The sequence below is a fragment of the Strigops habroptila genome, chromosome 2 (assembly GCF_004027225.2).
Source record: "Strigops habroptila isolate Jane chromosome 2, bStrHab1.2.pri, whole genome shotgun sequence".
NCBI lineage: Eukaryota > Metazoa > Chordata > Aves > Psittaciformes > Psittacidae > Strigops > Strigops habroptila.
This window is the reverse complement of record NC_044278.2, coordinates 51,428,025-51,444,023: the sequence shown is the minus strand read 5'-3', so window position 1 is coordinate 51,444,023 and position 15,999 is coordinate 51,428,025. Positions and strand designations below refer to the sequence as shown.

The window sequence follows — 15,999 nt, the reverse complement described above, 5'->3', positions numbered from 1 at the left end:
GCACACACACATGCGCAACAGAGCCCCCATACACACATCTTCACTTTCAGAGCACTTTTCATTTAAGCAGCTTAGTAGTATTTATGTTTGCAGAGCCCCCAGTACTCCCAAACCTTACCCCTTTATTTTTAACTTTCAAGTTTTTGCTTCAGCTGATGAGAATAGGAAAAGAAGGTGGTATGTTTCTTGCTGGCAAACAGCTTGGAAATTCTGAGTAAAGAAGCCAATCAAGGCAGAAGGATATAATAATCAAAGTACAAAATTTGCATATTTAGAGCATGGTTACTGAGAAATAACAATGCCTTGGTTATGCAAATCAAACCCTCAGCTAAAGTGAAAGGATTTGCATATCTGGGAGAAATCTGTCACGTTATGCATTGGTAACTACATTCTAAGTGGCTGAAAGAACTGGCTTTTAGCAGAATATCAAGTATAACTGCCAGTAGCATTTTTTGTTTCCCTGTCATATCAAATAAACTTAACTCATTTGGGACCTGATGAAAACAGGTCTTCTTGTCTGTAGGAAGCAATACCATTCAGAACGACAAAAGATACATTTAGCATGCCATAAAACTAGAAATTTTAAGTCTGAGATCATGAAAATGTTCAAAGAGTTGTATGTTACCAATTGTGTTCATTCTTTTTGTCTATAGAAGGTAGTTTAAAGTAGCTGTCTTGAGAAAAGATTGCAGAAAACAGATGAAAGTTTAAGGCCACCTGTTCAGCTCTGCATAATACAATCATGTTTACTTCATTTTAGATTTAATCAATGAAGAAAAATAAGTTGGACTGAAAAGTTTCATAGGTAAAAATCCTGGGGAAAAAAAATGCAGACTGAACTACTATAACAATTTTCTATTATCTATTAAAATTAAACAGAGTTAATCATAGGCTCAGAGGTATTATAATAAAACTAAACTAAAAATAAGAGGCAAGATTCTCATTTAAATGTGGCAGTATTTGTACATGGCAGTATTTGTACCATTAATGCATGGGAAAACAAATGTGTTACTTCTGCTTACTGATTATTCCCTCTTTCCCCTCCTGTGAATGATGCTCAGCTGTAGTGCAAATGTAAACTTCAGGCTGGCTTACACAGCCTGGCCACTGACTGCAAATGAAATTGTGGTTTGATGTTACACTGAAACATGAGAGAGAACTCATGCAAGCATGTTCAATCAACAAAGTATTACTTATAATGCATGTTCAGAGGCATGATCCATTTCCACAGATTAAACATGGAGGAAACTGAGCAAGATGCTTTAAAGACCTGGCTACTACTCATGTGCAAAACTGGTGAGTGCATGGTTGTGTGGTCCTTGAAGTACTTACCATCCTCTGTGGGCACATAAATATTCAAATACAGACAGTCTTCACTTTGATCTTGAACATATGTCACCACAGTATCCAGATTGGCTGTAAACCAGACTGGCAGCATGTCGTTGAGCAGTGATCTCTCATCCAGGTACTGTGGGCAGACAGCGGCAAATTGTGTGGCATTGCGGACACCTGTCCAAGACGACGGTGGCTCCGGGGGCTGAAATCGCCTTTCTCCAGTCGGAGGAGAGGCATAAGGAACACCCAGGTACTGCTCCACTGGACCAAGGATCTCATTCGGCAAAGGTGTTCTCAAACCACGTATTTTGCCATAATTCGTGGTAACAACTGGGTATTGTGCTTGGCCATCAATGAGAGTAAATCTTATAGCCAGTGCAGTTATCCACAGGAGGAAGTTTGAATTCAACATGACACACACTGGGGTGAAGATCAAAGGCAGCCATAGGAGTCCCATTGGTTTTGACATTATTTAAATCAACATCAGCAGGGCTCTTTTCTTCCACAGCCAGGAGAAAATTAATCAGTCAAGCAAAATAAAAACTAATAAAATACAAAAGTAGCCAAAAGGAGATGAAATGAGGAAAAGTGTAACCTTGTTCAAGCAGCGAAAACGCAAAAGCTAATGTGTGGTAGGAGCCTCAGCTGACTGGCCATAGAAAAATCCCAACATCAGAAGAAACAAGGGAGTGTTTGCCCCTAAAGCCAATCCCAGACTTCAGCATTGGCTTAATCCTGGCAATGCACAGCACTTCCCAGCAAGCAGAATGGGGTGAGATCCACAGTTATTCCACTTCCCAGCGAAATGGCTCCTTCCAGTGAAGTCCAGCCCACTCAGTCAGCCTGCATCCAAGAGAAAATAAGACAAATCAACAGATACATTCATACTGGCTTAAATCTACAAAAAGAACAAACCAAACAATTAAATTCCCACACTACTTCCACGCCAAGGCTCACAAATGTTTTACGAACTGCAGCCACCATGGTTAGCTATGTGTTTCCAAAGATAGGTAAGGTAAGAGAGCTAAAAGTTAAAGCCACAAGCTTGACAGAGATTATACCGCAAACCCAACATTTCTGCTTCTGTATATGCTTCCAAACCAAACCACAGCCCAAACATTGCTGCTTTCAGGAAGGGTATCACATTAAGTGCTAGCTCCAGGGTATTTTCTGCCCTAAATAAACAGCGTCTCCTCTTAAGCATATTTGCACTCCCACATGAAACCTTTATTAAATGCTTTGCTGCATTGGATAATGTTACTGTTACTTTTCACAGGTATTCCTACACTTCTGTATGACAACCTAAATTATTTCTATCTAATTGAGAAATTCCAATTCATGTAATAGCATTAGTTCAAATCAAGTATGAGAACAATTAGTCAAAACTGGATGTGAAGGTACTGTTTTTCATATCTGTTTTCTTTGTTCTATGTCTGACAAAAAGGAACAGTGGAAACTGAAGAGAAAAAAGCATCATACAATCTCTCAAAAGTCAGATTTTGACCTGTATATTGTTATAACTGTGCAACGCTACCTTCTTGCATTCTTCTATTTTTCATTTTTAGACAGATGGCAATTCATATAATTGTTAATTTTCAATAAAATACCAGTCACACATATAGATGCTAACAATTACAAGTAGCATAAATAAACACAGAGCACTTGTTCATACTTAAATTCTCCTCCCTGACCAAAGAAATGAAGGAGTTCCTTTTTATCCATTATTTAACTCAAAATGACAAATAATAAATCCACAGCTAAAAAAGTCCTTGTTATGGGAAACTGATACTGACACTTTACATTTGACAGGATGAACACACACGCGTATATAAAACTCACATAACTGGACCACTGGGTCCTGTTTTCAGTCAAGACTCTCTCTCATGAAGATATAAAAAGAGTTTTAAAAAGCAGAAAAGAAAAAGGTAACCAGCCATTGCCAGTGGTTTCAAATTAAAACAAACAAAACAAAACAAACAACACAAAAGAAACCCACAAAACACCGTAACCTAAAAGCCAAAACAAGCCCACAAAAGACAACAAACACCCCCAAAATAATCACAGGAGATATCTATGCTGATTCTTTTAGGCAAGGAAAGGCATTTGAAAGAAAGATATCTCATTTTCTCAAAACCCCTGGAATTCTTCAATGACTTCATTTTAGCACTCATATATCAACATTTTTGAAACACCTGACCACCAGAAGCCAGAAAAATATCAGATACGTATTACTTAGGGTGAATCATAATTTCTATTGACATTTTCACTGATACATAATAGGCTCAGATGCTGCCTCCAAAGAAGCTGCAATTTAAGCATAATTTCTGAAGGACAAATCAGTAACAGCTTCCCGAGGGCATCACCAGGGCCATCAGTCCCTGCCTGAGCTATGTTGCAGGAAGCCCTGTGCCCAGACACATCATCAGCCTGGATCTTGCCCTAACTGGGTCCCCAGGTCAACCCCGGACCTGACTCCTTACCCTGCCTTGCCCAATAATCATGGGACAGTGGCAGCATCCTGTCCCTGTCCCCAGCCCAGCATCAATGGGGTGCTTTAGGAGGACGACCCATGAGCAAGAGTACTGCCTGCCAGTCCTGCAACGCCTGCAGCTCCTGGCTAATCCTCCCCCATGGGGCAGCCCCACTCCGAGCACTCAAGAGTGTTCGGCCAGCTAGCTGAAAATTCCTCCTCAAGCACTGTCTTCCCCTCTGGTTTCTGCTACCATTTTTAACAACTAAAGTCAGCAGCAAGCAACTGATTTTGGGTGGTGTTCCCTCATGCCCTCTCCTAGCCTGACTTTGGTACACCTTACTGACCATGAAGCACAAAGCAGATTTTCCAGTCATACCCAACTGAGGACTTAATCTGTCATCAGGAATGAGCAACAGATCCTATTCCCTTGATACCCACACTGGAGAAGTTTGTAATAACATAATAAGAAAAAGAAATGTGGAATAAAACACTGAGAAAAATGACGAAGTGGAAGGAAAGACAGTGACCCAGATGATGAAAAATTAATAGAGAAAAAACTTGTCTGGGCAAACAGCAAATGGAAAAAAGAGGAAACAAAACAAGAAAATGGAAATGATAACTATACAACAGTGAACGTATTACCAGCATGAAGAGGATGAAAAATTACAACATGAAGTGGAAATCCTCAGTTGATACATATACTAGAGATAATATACAACTGTCGAAAATGTGACTTAATACTTATCCATATTAATTACAGGGTTAACTTTGGACCAAGTAGCTGGTTATATATTGTTATTTTGAATAGCGTGAGAGGAGAGGAAAAGGGAAACATTCATTATTGACCTGGAACTGAATTTGTTATCCGATTCCCCACCTAGGAAATAAGACCAACAAAAGCAGTTTTGTAGGTATTAAATCCACTCATATAGTGTTTTATTTTCCCCTGTACCTTAACAGAAGCATATACACAAACTTTGCATTTCTGATTCATGCACACATAGTCATAGATTTTAAGTATCTTGAATCTGTAAGGAAACAAACTGTTGGCTAACATACAGATTATAGCCAGCTCTCTCAGTCCCACTGTCTGACCTACACCTGACCTGCAGCCTATGCCAACCAGTGCAAACACAAACACCAGACAGTGAGAATTGCATTAGGATAGGCAAGGTACATACCATAAAAGAGCAATTCTAAGATGATAAATCAGAATAAAAACAGTATTTACTGTGATGTGTTTGATTATTAAAAGTTATTGTTGTTAGCCTGTTAAACAGCAACAGAAGGATAAAAATTTGTAATATTTCTTATTAAACAGGTATCTTCAGAAAGTTTATATAAGCAATGTTACATGTGACCACTGTATAAAGAAAGTCTGTAAAAGAAGTCTCCTGAAGAAAACTGTTTTGCAAAGAGACTATTCAACAGAAAATATCCCACTTTTCAGTTTACTGACATATTGCTAGAGAAATTATCATTTTCAGAAGGTTATTTTCACACGTGAAATACACACAGATTCACACACAGAGAAAGATACACAGAATTTCCAGTAAGAATATCAAGAGATAAGGATGAAGACATGCTGGCAATACATAGATGAAATAGCTGATTTTGCTATGTGCATCATTAAAAAGGCTGGAAGACATAGAGTCACAGATTGCAATTAGAGATGCAACTAGTGCCCTACTGTGTACCTCACCTTCCAGTCCCTGACCACCTTCAGTCCCTGCCCCTCCCTTCTGCTCTAATTCACCGAGGCAAGGTTTCTGATGTGTACATAGGCCTGATCTCAATACAGAATGAGGTTAAATACCCGTATCTCCCTCTAGACATATGCTCTGAAAGTATACAGTCAGCTTGATTAGCTGAACCTTAAGAATCACTGGCTAGTCACCGGAACAAAAATAACACATAATGTAATCAATAAAAAATCACATTCTCCTCACAGTGATATTTTGTACAGTATGTAATGCTTTTTGCAGAATATGCACATTTCAGAAATATTTCATTTACCAAAAATATCAATTGTGGCTTTTCTTCTTTCCCTTCTCTTCCTCCCTTTGAAAGATACAATTTCAAAAGTTATGAAGTAGTTTTATGGTGGTTTGGCTTTTTGCTTGTTATGTGGTTTGTGTCTAGGGGTTTTTTTGGGGGGGTTGTTGTGTGGTTGCTTGGTTTGGGTTTTTTTTGTGTTTTGGTTTTGTTTGGCTGGTTTGGTTTGGTTTTTTTATAAAAGTAATTAAAAATATTATCCTGTCTTAAACATACATAAATTAATGCAGGGGCAAGGGACTGTAAATAAGAACTACCCAAGGCATAAGAATTTTTGAATATGCCTACAGTATTTATTTTAGCAATGCATTTATATAACTTGGAACTTTAGCAGAAAACTAATCATGCAGTTGCTTTCTGTAAAATCACTTCCCAAATGCACCTCTACCTCAAATTCAGCACTGCAACCTCTTAATCATCACTGTATTCAAAATATTTGTTCAGTAACAACAGAACTCTTCCAAATATCAATAAATACATACTGGTTTTGTCTATCTCCTTTCAAATTTAAAAAAAAAAAAAAAAAAAAAAAGTTGTAATTTCTTTAGGGTTTTTTTCCCCAGCTTATAGGACTATTTTCTTAATAAATTGAAATAAGCTTAACTTCAGTCTTCCTCATGCTACATAAAGCCATTCAGAAAAGCCAGACAAAGTTACAGTGAACCCCACAAAGAAACATCAGTCATGAACAGTTGCATGTGCAGTTTCTGGACTGGATTACTTAGGTTAGTGGGAATGTTACTAACTGAAATTGGCCGCACATAGACATTTTTAAATCTCAGAACTGTAACTACCGCAATGCCTGGCTTCAAATTAACATGCAGCATGTTTATTTTGTTGAATTTTTGTAGACATTTTACCTGGAAGAATAAATTGCAAAAATGTATTATTAAATTACCATTAAAAAAAAATAAACCACACACAAAAAATGTGTGTGTGTCCCCCAAAAAAATACATCCAGACTTATAATAACACTATTTTAGCATGATAAACTTCACTAGGGATTAGTATCTGAACTACGTAACTATATTATTAATTGGATTAACCAAGTTATATGTCAGTATGATTTCTGTGGTAATATAGAATCATAGAATCATAGAATCGTAAGGGTTGGAAAGGACCTTAAGATCATCTAGTTCCAACCCCCCTGACACGGGCAGGGACACCTTGCCCTAAACCACGTGGCTCAAGGCTCTGTCCAACCTGGCCTCGAACACCGCCAGGGATGGAGCATCCACAACCTCCCTGGGCAACCCATTCCAGTGCTTCACCACCCTCACTCTAAAGAACTTCTTCCTTATATCTAATCTAAACTTCCCCTGTTTAAGTTTGAAGCCATTACCCCTTGTCCTACCACTACAGTCCCTAAGGAAGAGTCCCTCCCCAGCACCCTTGTAGACCCCCTTCAGATACTGGAAGGCTGCTATGAGGTCACCACGCAGCCTTCTCTTCTCCAGGCTGAACAGCCCCAACTTTCTCAGCCTGTCGTCACATGGGAGGTGCTCCAGCCCTCTTATCATCCTCATGGCCCTCCTCTGGACTCGCTCCAACAGCTCCATGTCCTTTTTATGTTGAGGACACCAGAACTGTATGCAGTACTCCAAGTGGGGTCTCACAAGAGCAGAGTAGAGGGGCAGGATCACCTCCTTGAACCTGCTGGTCACGCTTCTTTTGATGCAGCCCAGGATGCGGTTGGCTTTCTGGGCTGCAAGCGCACACTGCTGACTCATGTTAAGCTTCTCATCAACCAACACCCCCAAGTCCTTTTCTGCAGGGCTGCTCTGAATCTCTTCTCTGCCCAGCCTGTAGCAGTGCCTGGGGTTGCCCCGACCCAGGTGTAGGATCTTGCACTTGGCTTGGTTAAACTTCATAAGGTTGGCATCGGCCCACCTCACAAGCGTGTCAAGGTCCCTCTGGATGGCATCCCTTCCCTCCAGCGTATCAACCGAACCACACAGCTTGGTGTCATCGGCAAACTTGCTGAGGGCGCACTCAATCCCACTGTCCATGTCACCGACAAAGATGTTGAACAGGACCGGTCCCAACACCGATCCCTGAGGGACACCACTCGTTACAGGTTTCCAACTGGACATCGAGCCATTTACCACAACTCTTTGCGTGCGACCATCGAGCCAGTTTTTTTATCCACCGAGTGGTCCATCTATCAAATTGATGTCTCTCCAATTTAGAGACAAGGATGTCATGTGGGACAGTGTCGAACGCTTTGCACAAGTCCAGGTAGATGACATCAACTGCTCTGCCGCTGTCCATCAGTTCCGTGGCTCCATCATAGAAGGCCACCAAATTGGTCAGGCAGGATTTCCCCTTAGTGAAGCCATGTTGGCTGTCACCAACCACCTCGTTATTTTTCATGTGCCTTAGCATGTTTTCCAGAAGAAACTGTTCCAAGATTTTGCCAGGCACAGAGGTGAGACTGACTGGTCTGTAGTTCCCTGGGTCTTCCACCTTCCCCTTCTTCAAAATGGGGGTTATATTACCCTTCTTCCAGTCATCGGGAACTTCACCTGACTGCCAGGATTTTTTAAATATGATGGACAGTGGTTTAGCAACTTCATTCGCCAGCTCCTTCAGGACCCGTGGATGGATTTCATCAGGTCCCATGGACTTGTGCACGTTCAGGTTCTTAAGATGGTCTCGAACCTGATCCTCTCCTACAGTGGGCCTAAGGTCTTCGTTCTCACAGTCCCTGCATTTGCTTTCCAAGACTTGGGTTGTGTGGTCAGAGCATTTGCTGGTGAAGACTGAGGCAAAGAAGTCATTAAGAACCTCAGCCTTCTCCAAATCCATGGTAGCCAGTTCTCCTGATATATTGATGTTCAGTCACAGCAATTCAACAGGTAATAGGGATCAAAGGAAATTTTAGTGATTCAGAATACATCACATTCTAATGTGCCACTTACTAATTCACAGTTCTCTTGAAAATTTAAAGATTAGAAATTAAAAGAAAGCAAAATATCAGGGATGCAAATTTAAGAACTATGATGTACCCTTTCTTAAAGTGAAAATAAATGCCAACTATACAAACATCATTATGGACCTTGAAGTTGGTCTTAGGTTTATGGTTAGAAATAACTGAGGACAAACACAGATAATTTATGTTTAAAAAAAAATATGCAAATAAAGCCTGGAAAGCAAGACAAATTAGCTACAAACATTAAATTAACCTGTTTTTCTTTTTTCAGACAACATGCTGCATTTGTCTTCCTATGAATTTCTCCAGTTAGTCTCTCAGATAGACTTGGAGAGTGTCAGTAGATCCCTCAAGTGAGAAACTACATTCACCATTTACTTTTCAGAAAATGGAGACACATTTATTTCATGTAACTGCTTCTTGCCTGCAGCTACCAGTCTTACTCTGAATTTCTAAGTCTATCAGAAAGAACAATGGGATTATAAGAAAATACTGTGTGGCCCCTACATTGTTTTTGAAAACTGCAATTCTCTCCATAAGGAAAACAATTTGAAAAGCAAGCAGACGGAAAGTAAAAGTGTGATCATCACCACTTTTCAGGAAAAATGGAAAAAAAAAACCAAACCTTTCTTAAGCATTCTGTAAAAAGTCAGATGCTTGGATCTGATTATAAAAAGCTGTTACTGAACAATCAGATACAGTTTCTGTTATTTTTTTTCTGTATTTAAAATGAAAAAAAAAAACATTACAGCCAGGAGGACCCAAGACTAACTGTAAATGCTCAGTTAAGACAGTTGTACTTACCTCACTGATTTTTGCACTCTAATTTTAACTGCTATTACACATAAGATGCATGGAAAATTTTCAGTAGTTCACGATACTTGATGCTTTTCATTTTTCATGATACTTTCTGTTTCTTCAGATAAAGTGATGAAGATTGCAAGTAAATATGAGGAGTCAATATTAAGAAGAAAAAAACATGGCATAAACTGTTTGCAAACATAAACTTTATATTACTGATTATCTCAAAATTCCAGGTGTGTTCCACTCAGATCAAAATTTGACCCCTCATTATATGAATTTAAGCTGCCTATGACTGAATGGACATTGTAGCCATTTAAAAGTCTGAAGGTAGAATGCAAGAAAGGTCAGGACACAAATAATAAAGCAACAATTAACTTTGAATGCAAGGCAGTGTGACAGGTTACTAATTCTTCTTTGTTTGGAAAGAGTCCAGTGCCTAAAATACTTTTTATAGTGTGCATGGCACAAAATATATTTATTTATTCGATGGTCTTTTTCTAATTGTGGCTGCAAAGTCTTAAGAAAATACTACTCTTCAAGAGCATATTTTAGGGAAATGTACAAAAAAATAGCATCAGTACAGTCTAGCACAACTGCTGACTTCACTTCCAGCTTTTACATGTGATATGACCTTGTAAAAGAAATGTAACGCAGTCTGTATCTTTCCATTTCTTTTCTGCACCTCTGTTTTCTAGTGTTACTACAAAAGGAAAGATTATGATCTGCAAGATGATGTTCAGCTCTGAGTTTCTGTAAGGCAAAAGCTCCTGTTGAGTAAAATCTCTTATGCCTGGAGTAAAAAGAAATAATTCATGGCTATAAAATAATTTAACACATGCATACAAAAATCACTATTGTATAAGTTTTTTTTTTACATTTGCAGCACAGACCTTTATAATTTGAATAAATCTTCAAAAATCTTAAAGTTTGTTGCCTACTACCACTACAAGACATAAAAAGATACTTCTATCGTGGAATAGGTCCAATTTGTCTCCAATAACAAAGGTCAAATGACTGAAAACAAAAATTCTCGAGGGAATCGATCACGTTTTGTCTAAATATTAAACAGGGAAACTCACAGGTCTCATTCTTCTCTTTCTCTCTTCACCATTAAGCCTATGTGTATTCTCCCCAAGGACAGTAGAAACTAAAACTCTTGTCTGAACCAACGGAGAAATTGAGGGACTGATTGTTACGCAATTTGATCTCTTAAGTCTATTTAATGATTAGAATTTGATATCTTCCTGTTGGCATTCCAGTCTAAGAAGAAACATTACAAGTGCTACAATAACTACACACAGGGTGGGAAAAGCAATTTAAAGCAACCAGGCATATAGTCCTCCCACCTCAATGTATGATATGGCCCTCAAAGAAACTCAGTTGCTACTGTATTATACAAATTCCTAGAAGTGAAATTACACAGGAGACATAGGAATGACATTTTCATTGCATTACTTAGTTCTGTTACCAGGTGGTGATACTGCCTTCATTCATATAATAATGTCACGATTATGCACTCATCCTGGAAATAGGAGAGTTGAGTGACTACCCTCATTAACCTGAAGAAGTCTAAACCTACACCTCCCATCTTTCAAGTTACAAACATTAGATTTCAAATAAGGCTGGGACAGCTATGACGACTGTCTGCAGCACTGTCAATTCTAAACTGAAAGACTTTTGCTCTGAGATTCTCACCTTTGGACTATAACAAAACTGTAACTTTTCAGTCCAAAAAAGTTTAAACTCTCCTGGACAGGTATTCTCACTTTCAAGCAAGCCTTATGCAATTTGTAGCAGAATAGTTTAATGAAATACAAATTGGTACTGGAGATTAGCTTTACTCTGCTATCATGTCACCAATTTTTTTTCTAACTTACTCTTCCCCTTAAGCTTCTTTCTTTGTTAGAAAGTGGACAACTTCACCAGCAGAAGCGAAGAATGTCCTCCTGTTCCCATGCTGCTCTCCTCCTGACTTAGTGGGCTTTCTCCTGCTAAATGATAGCTTGAGCCCTGTATTTAAGAGGAAAGAGAGCTTGTCTCAGCAAGACAAGTTTCCATGAGATGTTATGACGGATAGGGTTACCAGAATCACTCATTAGATCTCAGGAGACAGTAAGAAGGCAACCACTCCCATGCTGCCTGCTGCCTTCCCCTCTCCCTCCCGAACACTGAGCTGAAGAGCTTGCTTAGAAGAGAGTTTGTCTACTACTCTGCTTACTGTCCTCTCTCTGCTGAATTCAGAATGAATCATGAAATTCCTAACTTTCTAGTTATCTTAAGTACTGGGAGTTGTAAATTATATTGTATACTGTAGACCTCTAAAGATAAGCAGAGTATTATCATAAAAAAGTCCCATTATGAGCACTGGAATTTAGGCCTAAGCAGCAAACTAAATAGGGCTAGATCATGGACTCCAGTACTATCCTGTCACAGCATTCATACCTTCCAGCCAATGCACAAGCATGAGCAGGGAACAGGACAGACTGGAGGTTCTCTGTTTGCACTGTGTCTGTTAGCACAGACAGTACAAATAAGGCAAATACTTTGTTGTTGTTGCTGTTGGCTTGGTTTGGTTTGGTTTTCTTTTTTGTTTAGGCAAGAAAGATTTTCACTATACAGATGTGCTATGCTCTGTGTCCACAAGGGCAGAGAACAGTACCTGGACCATTTTATTTATTAAGAGATGTAGGTTCATGGGCAGAACAAGACATATCTTTCCCGCCCAATGATGTATGCCTGAAGTCCAAGGTTGTCTGTGCCTTCTTGTATGTAGTGTACATTTTTTGCTTAAATATGGAAAATGAGGAAAAAAATACGTTATTTTCCTCCAGAAAATTAATGAAATATGGCTGTCATCTTACATCAGACATGTTGACAAGCCTGTAATATGAGAGGATGTAAGCAAGAACAGCAAGAGTGGAATTAATTTGTAAAACAACAATAAAAGCTAAGTAAACAAAGCGGAATCCAACAACACTATCTAGAAACCTAAGAAACAGATTTCTGAAATTCCATTCCTTTGCAAATGCAAATTTTGAAACTGTTACACAAAGTAGCAAGAAGATATACAACAAAGAATAATTCCATACATACACGAGCTTGAAAAAGATGTTTTGATATCAGTTACTTGAATTTTGGGTTGGTTATTTTTTAATCAGTATTTTTTCAACTTTATCTATTTGTTGCCAAAAAGGGCAGCAGGAAAAGAACAGAAAGCTAAGCTTGCCTGGGAGAAGAGTATAAAAATTTGTTTTGTGGGTAATTTTCTATTCAATTAAAAATGTCATCCATTTTCAACCCCACCCTCCCCAAATGATAAAAATCAGATCATCTTTCTTTTAAAAATTCCAAAAGAAATCTCAGATTTACTAAGTGAATGTTTTTTTCATAGGTAAAAAATACTGTCTCAATTATTTTCGTGACAGCCCCTATCATTCTACTACATGCAAAACTTCAAAGCCGTTTCACATTTAGCTTTTTTTTTTTTGCATTAAAGTCTTTTCAGAACTCAAACAGAATATATTTGCTCATTAGTGTGTAGAACTGATGTAAATGTAGAAAAGGAAACCCAGCAGCAAACGTAGAAATGCTCACCCATCCATTCCCATTACTGGAAAGTTTCCATCTTTGCCTAGCACAATGAAAAAAGCACACCTCCTCTACTTTAGACATATCACTAAAGCTTGTCTTCGTCTCACCGACTTTGTGTGCAAAAGTTACATATTCTGTCTAAACCAGAAGCATACACTTCAGGCAGCAATTCTTCGTACTGTAACATAGGTATTTGACGTTAAATACTACTTGAAGCCAACTACCATGAAAACATCCTGAAGATTATGTTTAAGGAGCCTAGAATACATTAGACAACTGACAGCTGATGTACAGCAAGATGGTTCCTTCTCTAACCTCTCACCAATATATACACAACTATATAACCATGATAGAGTTAAGAAACTTTTAATTTTCCAGTTAGTTTCATACATGACCAAGTCCTCATGACTAAAAACAGGAAGAGCATATTCTGTTATGATTTTCTAATAATTTTTGTCCTTCCACTAGTTCTGCTGATGGTTGATGAAAGATGATGCCAGGATCCATTGGTAAGAAATTCAGTATATAAAGTTTAGGCTAAACTTCACATATTTTCTACCTACCATTCAATTCCTTTTATCTCCCAATTTGTATTATTATTATTATAACCATCGTCATCTCTGTGTTATTTTGAAAACTCTGCTGCATGATATTTTCCTTGAAGCAAAATCACGTCAGTGAACAAGTTACAAGTTCTTGCATTTTCACTTTCTACACCTAACATTAGTCTTTACCAACACAGAAGTGATAGGTTTCTGGAAAAACAGTATTATGTTAGAAATGTATGGTTATTTTGTTTCTGTCTCTCAACTTGACAGAAAACACGTTTGTTGTGACTTCTTTGATGCAATGAGTACTATTTATGAATGACTTTTTAGCAGGACTCATGAAACACTACTGGCTCAGTGTCCAGGCGGAGACCAGTCATGAGACATACCCCTCAGCTGGAGACGGACTTTTTGTAAGGGCATGTTATGATAGGACAAGGGGGAATGGCTTTACACAGAAAAAGGGCAGATGTAGATTAGATACAAGGAAGAAATTCTCCACTATGAGGGTAGTGAGGCACTGGAACAGGTTGCCCAGAGGAGTTGTGGATGCCCCATCCCTGCAAGTGATCGAAGCCAGGCTGGATGGAGCTTTGAGCAACCTGATCTAGTGGATGGGAAGTAGATGATCTTTCAGGTCCCTTCCAACCTAAACCATTCTATGATTCTATGATTATCATATTTTTTATCACACTAATTTTTCCACAGATTTCTCTTACCATGTAACCCTTAGATACTGCAATACTCACACTGACTGTACTACAGATTCATACATCATCTGAATTTCTAATCACAGTTGAAAAAAAGAAAACAGGAGAAGGTAAGCAAATACACTATCACCTTTCATAATGAGGAGAAATATTTTTTACCTATATGATTTAATGACAAACCATTATGCCTCGGTACTTTTCCAAGACCTCTTATTCTTGTTCTCCCCTGCTTGAATATGTGTCCTGTTATAAAAGTTATTTTTCACCCTTCTCCTCTTTTGCACAGGCCTACTCAGTCTCCTGTCTAATTCTCAAATCTTTCTCACAGAGTGCACACCACTAGCTTGTCCTTTTCTCCAAAACATAATTCTTTCCTACGGATCTTTTCTTCTCCCTGGTAATTTGTTTCTAGCTTCCCTTTGTCTCCTTAGCTATCTATGTAAGAAATACAAAGGCATATGCCCATCAATTCAACCAATGTCAAAATGATTTATTTTACTTATCTAGTAAGGCATTTCTAGTTTTCTCTCCCTGCACCCCCCAAACCTCTCCTGTTTTTCCTTTTATCATATTCATACAGGGTAATATTGCAGAAAAAATAGAATAGAGGACAATTTGCAGCTGTCAAGTTAACTAGGAAGAACTGATCTATTTTTTTCCTGCCCTCAGTCAGCTGGTTTAGGTCAGAGCTGAAAGAAAACAAACCAACCAATGTACCTTGTCACATGGCAGGAGTTACGGCTTTCTGTGTGCTTCTATCATATCATCTTAAGAAATCTCACTAATAAACCAAACAAAAATATCTACCACAAAGTAATGCAGTCAATTAATGGGACAGATGGAGGTCAGGGGAGACAATTAAATCCCTTTGACAGAGGAGAAGATTATTCTACCTCATATTGGAGACATGTCAGTAATTCCTGTCTGATCTGACTTTTATTCTTCAAAATAATTCCTTATATAATGCCTTCTTTGGCATGAGAGAGAAAGATCCATCATCTAAGGGCCTTGTATATAATTGTTTATTTTTAAAGTGGTGGGAAGTGCAATATGTTTTATCAGCAGTATTTTTACTGATTCCTAGAACAAGAAAATCAAATATTCTCTTTGCTTTTTGTTAGACAGTTGCTACTCTCCTTGAAGTCTGCCCCTGAAAAGGATGATATAACTATCACCTTGGCAAGTTGCTAACTACTGTCGTTTTGGAATTTGATTTTGCTTCCCATTCTGCATATTCCCATAGGAGGTAACCATTTAGGAGTCCTGATTTATTACTTTTCTGGCTCTGATTTCCTGGTATATTGAAATCTTGTAACAATTTCAGCATATTTGCAACAATTAGGTTTCCTAAATTCTTGCACCAAGATAGCTGCATTTCTGGACATCATATCTGCACTGCTAATATTAAAAACTGTAAGTGCTGTTTTCATATTCTGGCAATATTGATTACATGTTTCATATTTTGAACAAAAAGCTTTGCACTACCCTGAATTATTTCTTTTTTTCTTTTTCTGATTTCCTGCCTATACATTTCAAATGCTAAACCATAAA

At 38.3% G+C, this 15,999-nt stretch overlaps 1 protein-coding gene across 7 annotated transcripts in view; it reads right to left on the bottom strand.

The window, feature by feature from the left end:
- Window positions 1–15,999, bottom strand: part of NLGN4X (neuroligin 4 X-linked) — a 178,584-nt gene that overhangs the window by 122,023 nt on the left and 40,562 nt on the right. For all 7 annotated transcript variants that reach the window (XM_030476305.1, XM_030476301.1, XM_030476300.1 and 4 more), the window contains one exon: window positions 1,333–2,178. In XM_030476305.1, coding sequence (XP_030332165.1) covers window positions 1,333–1,804 — 472 coding nt within the window. In that variant the 5' untranslated portion in view covers window positions 1,805–2,178. The remainder of the gene's footprint in view (window positions 1–1,332; window positions 2,179–15,999) is intronic.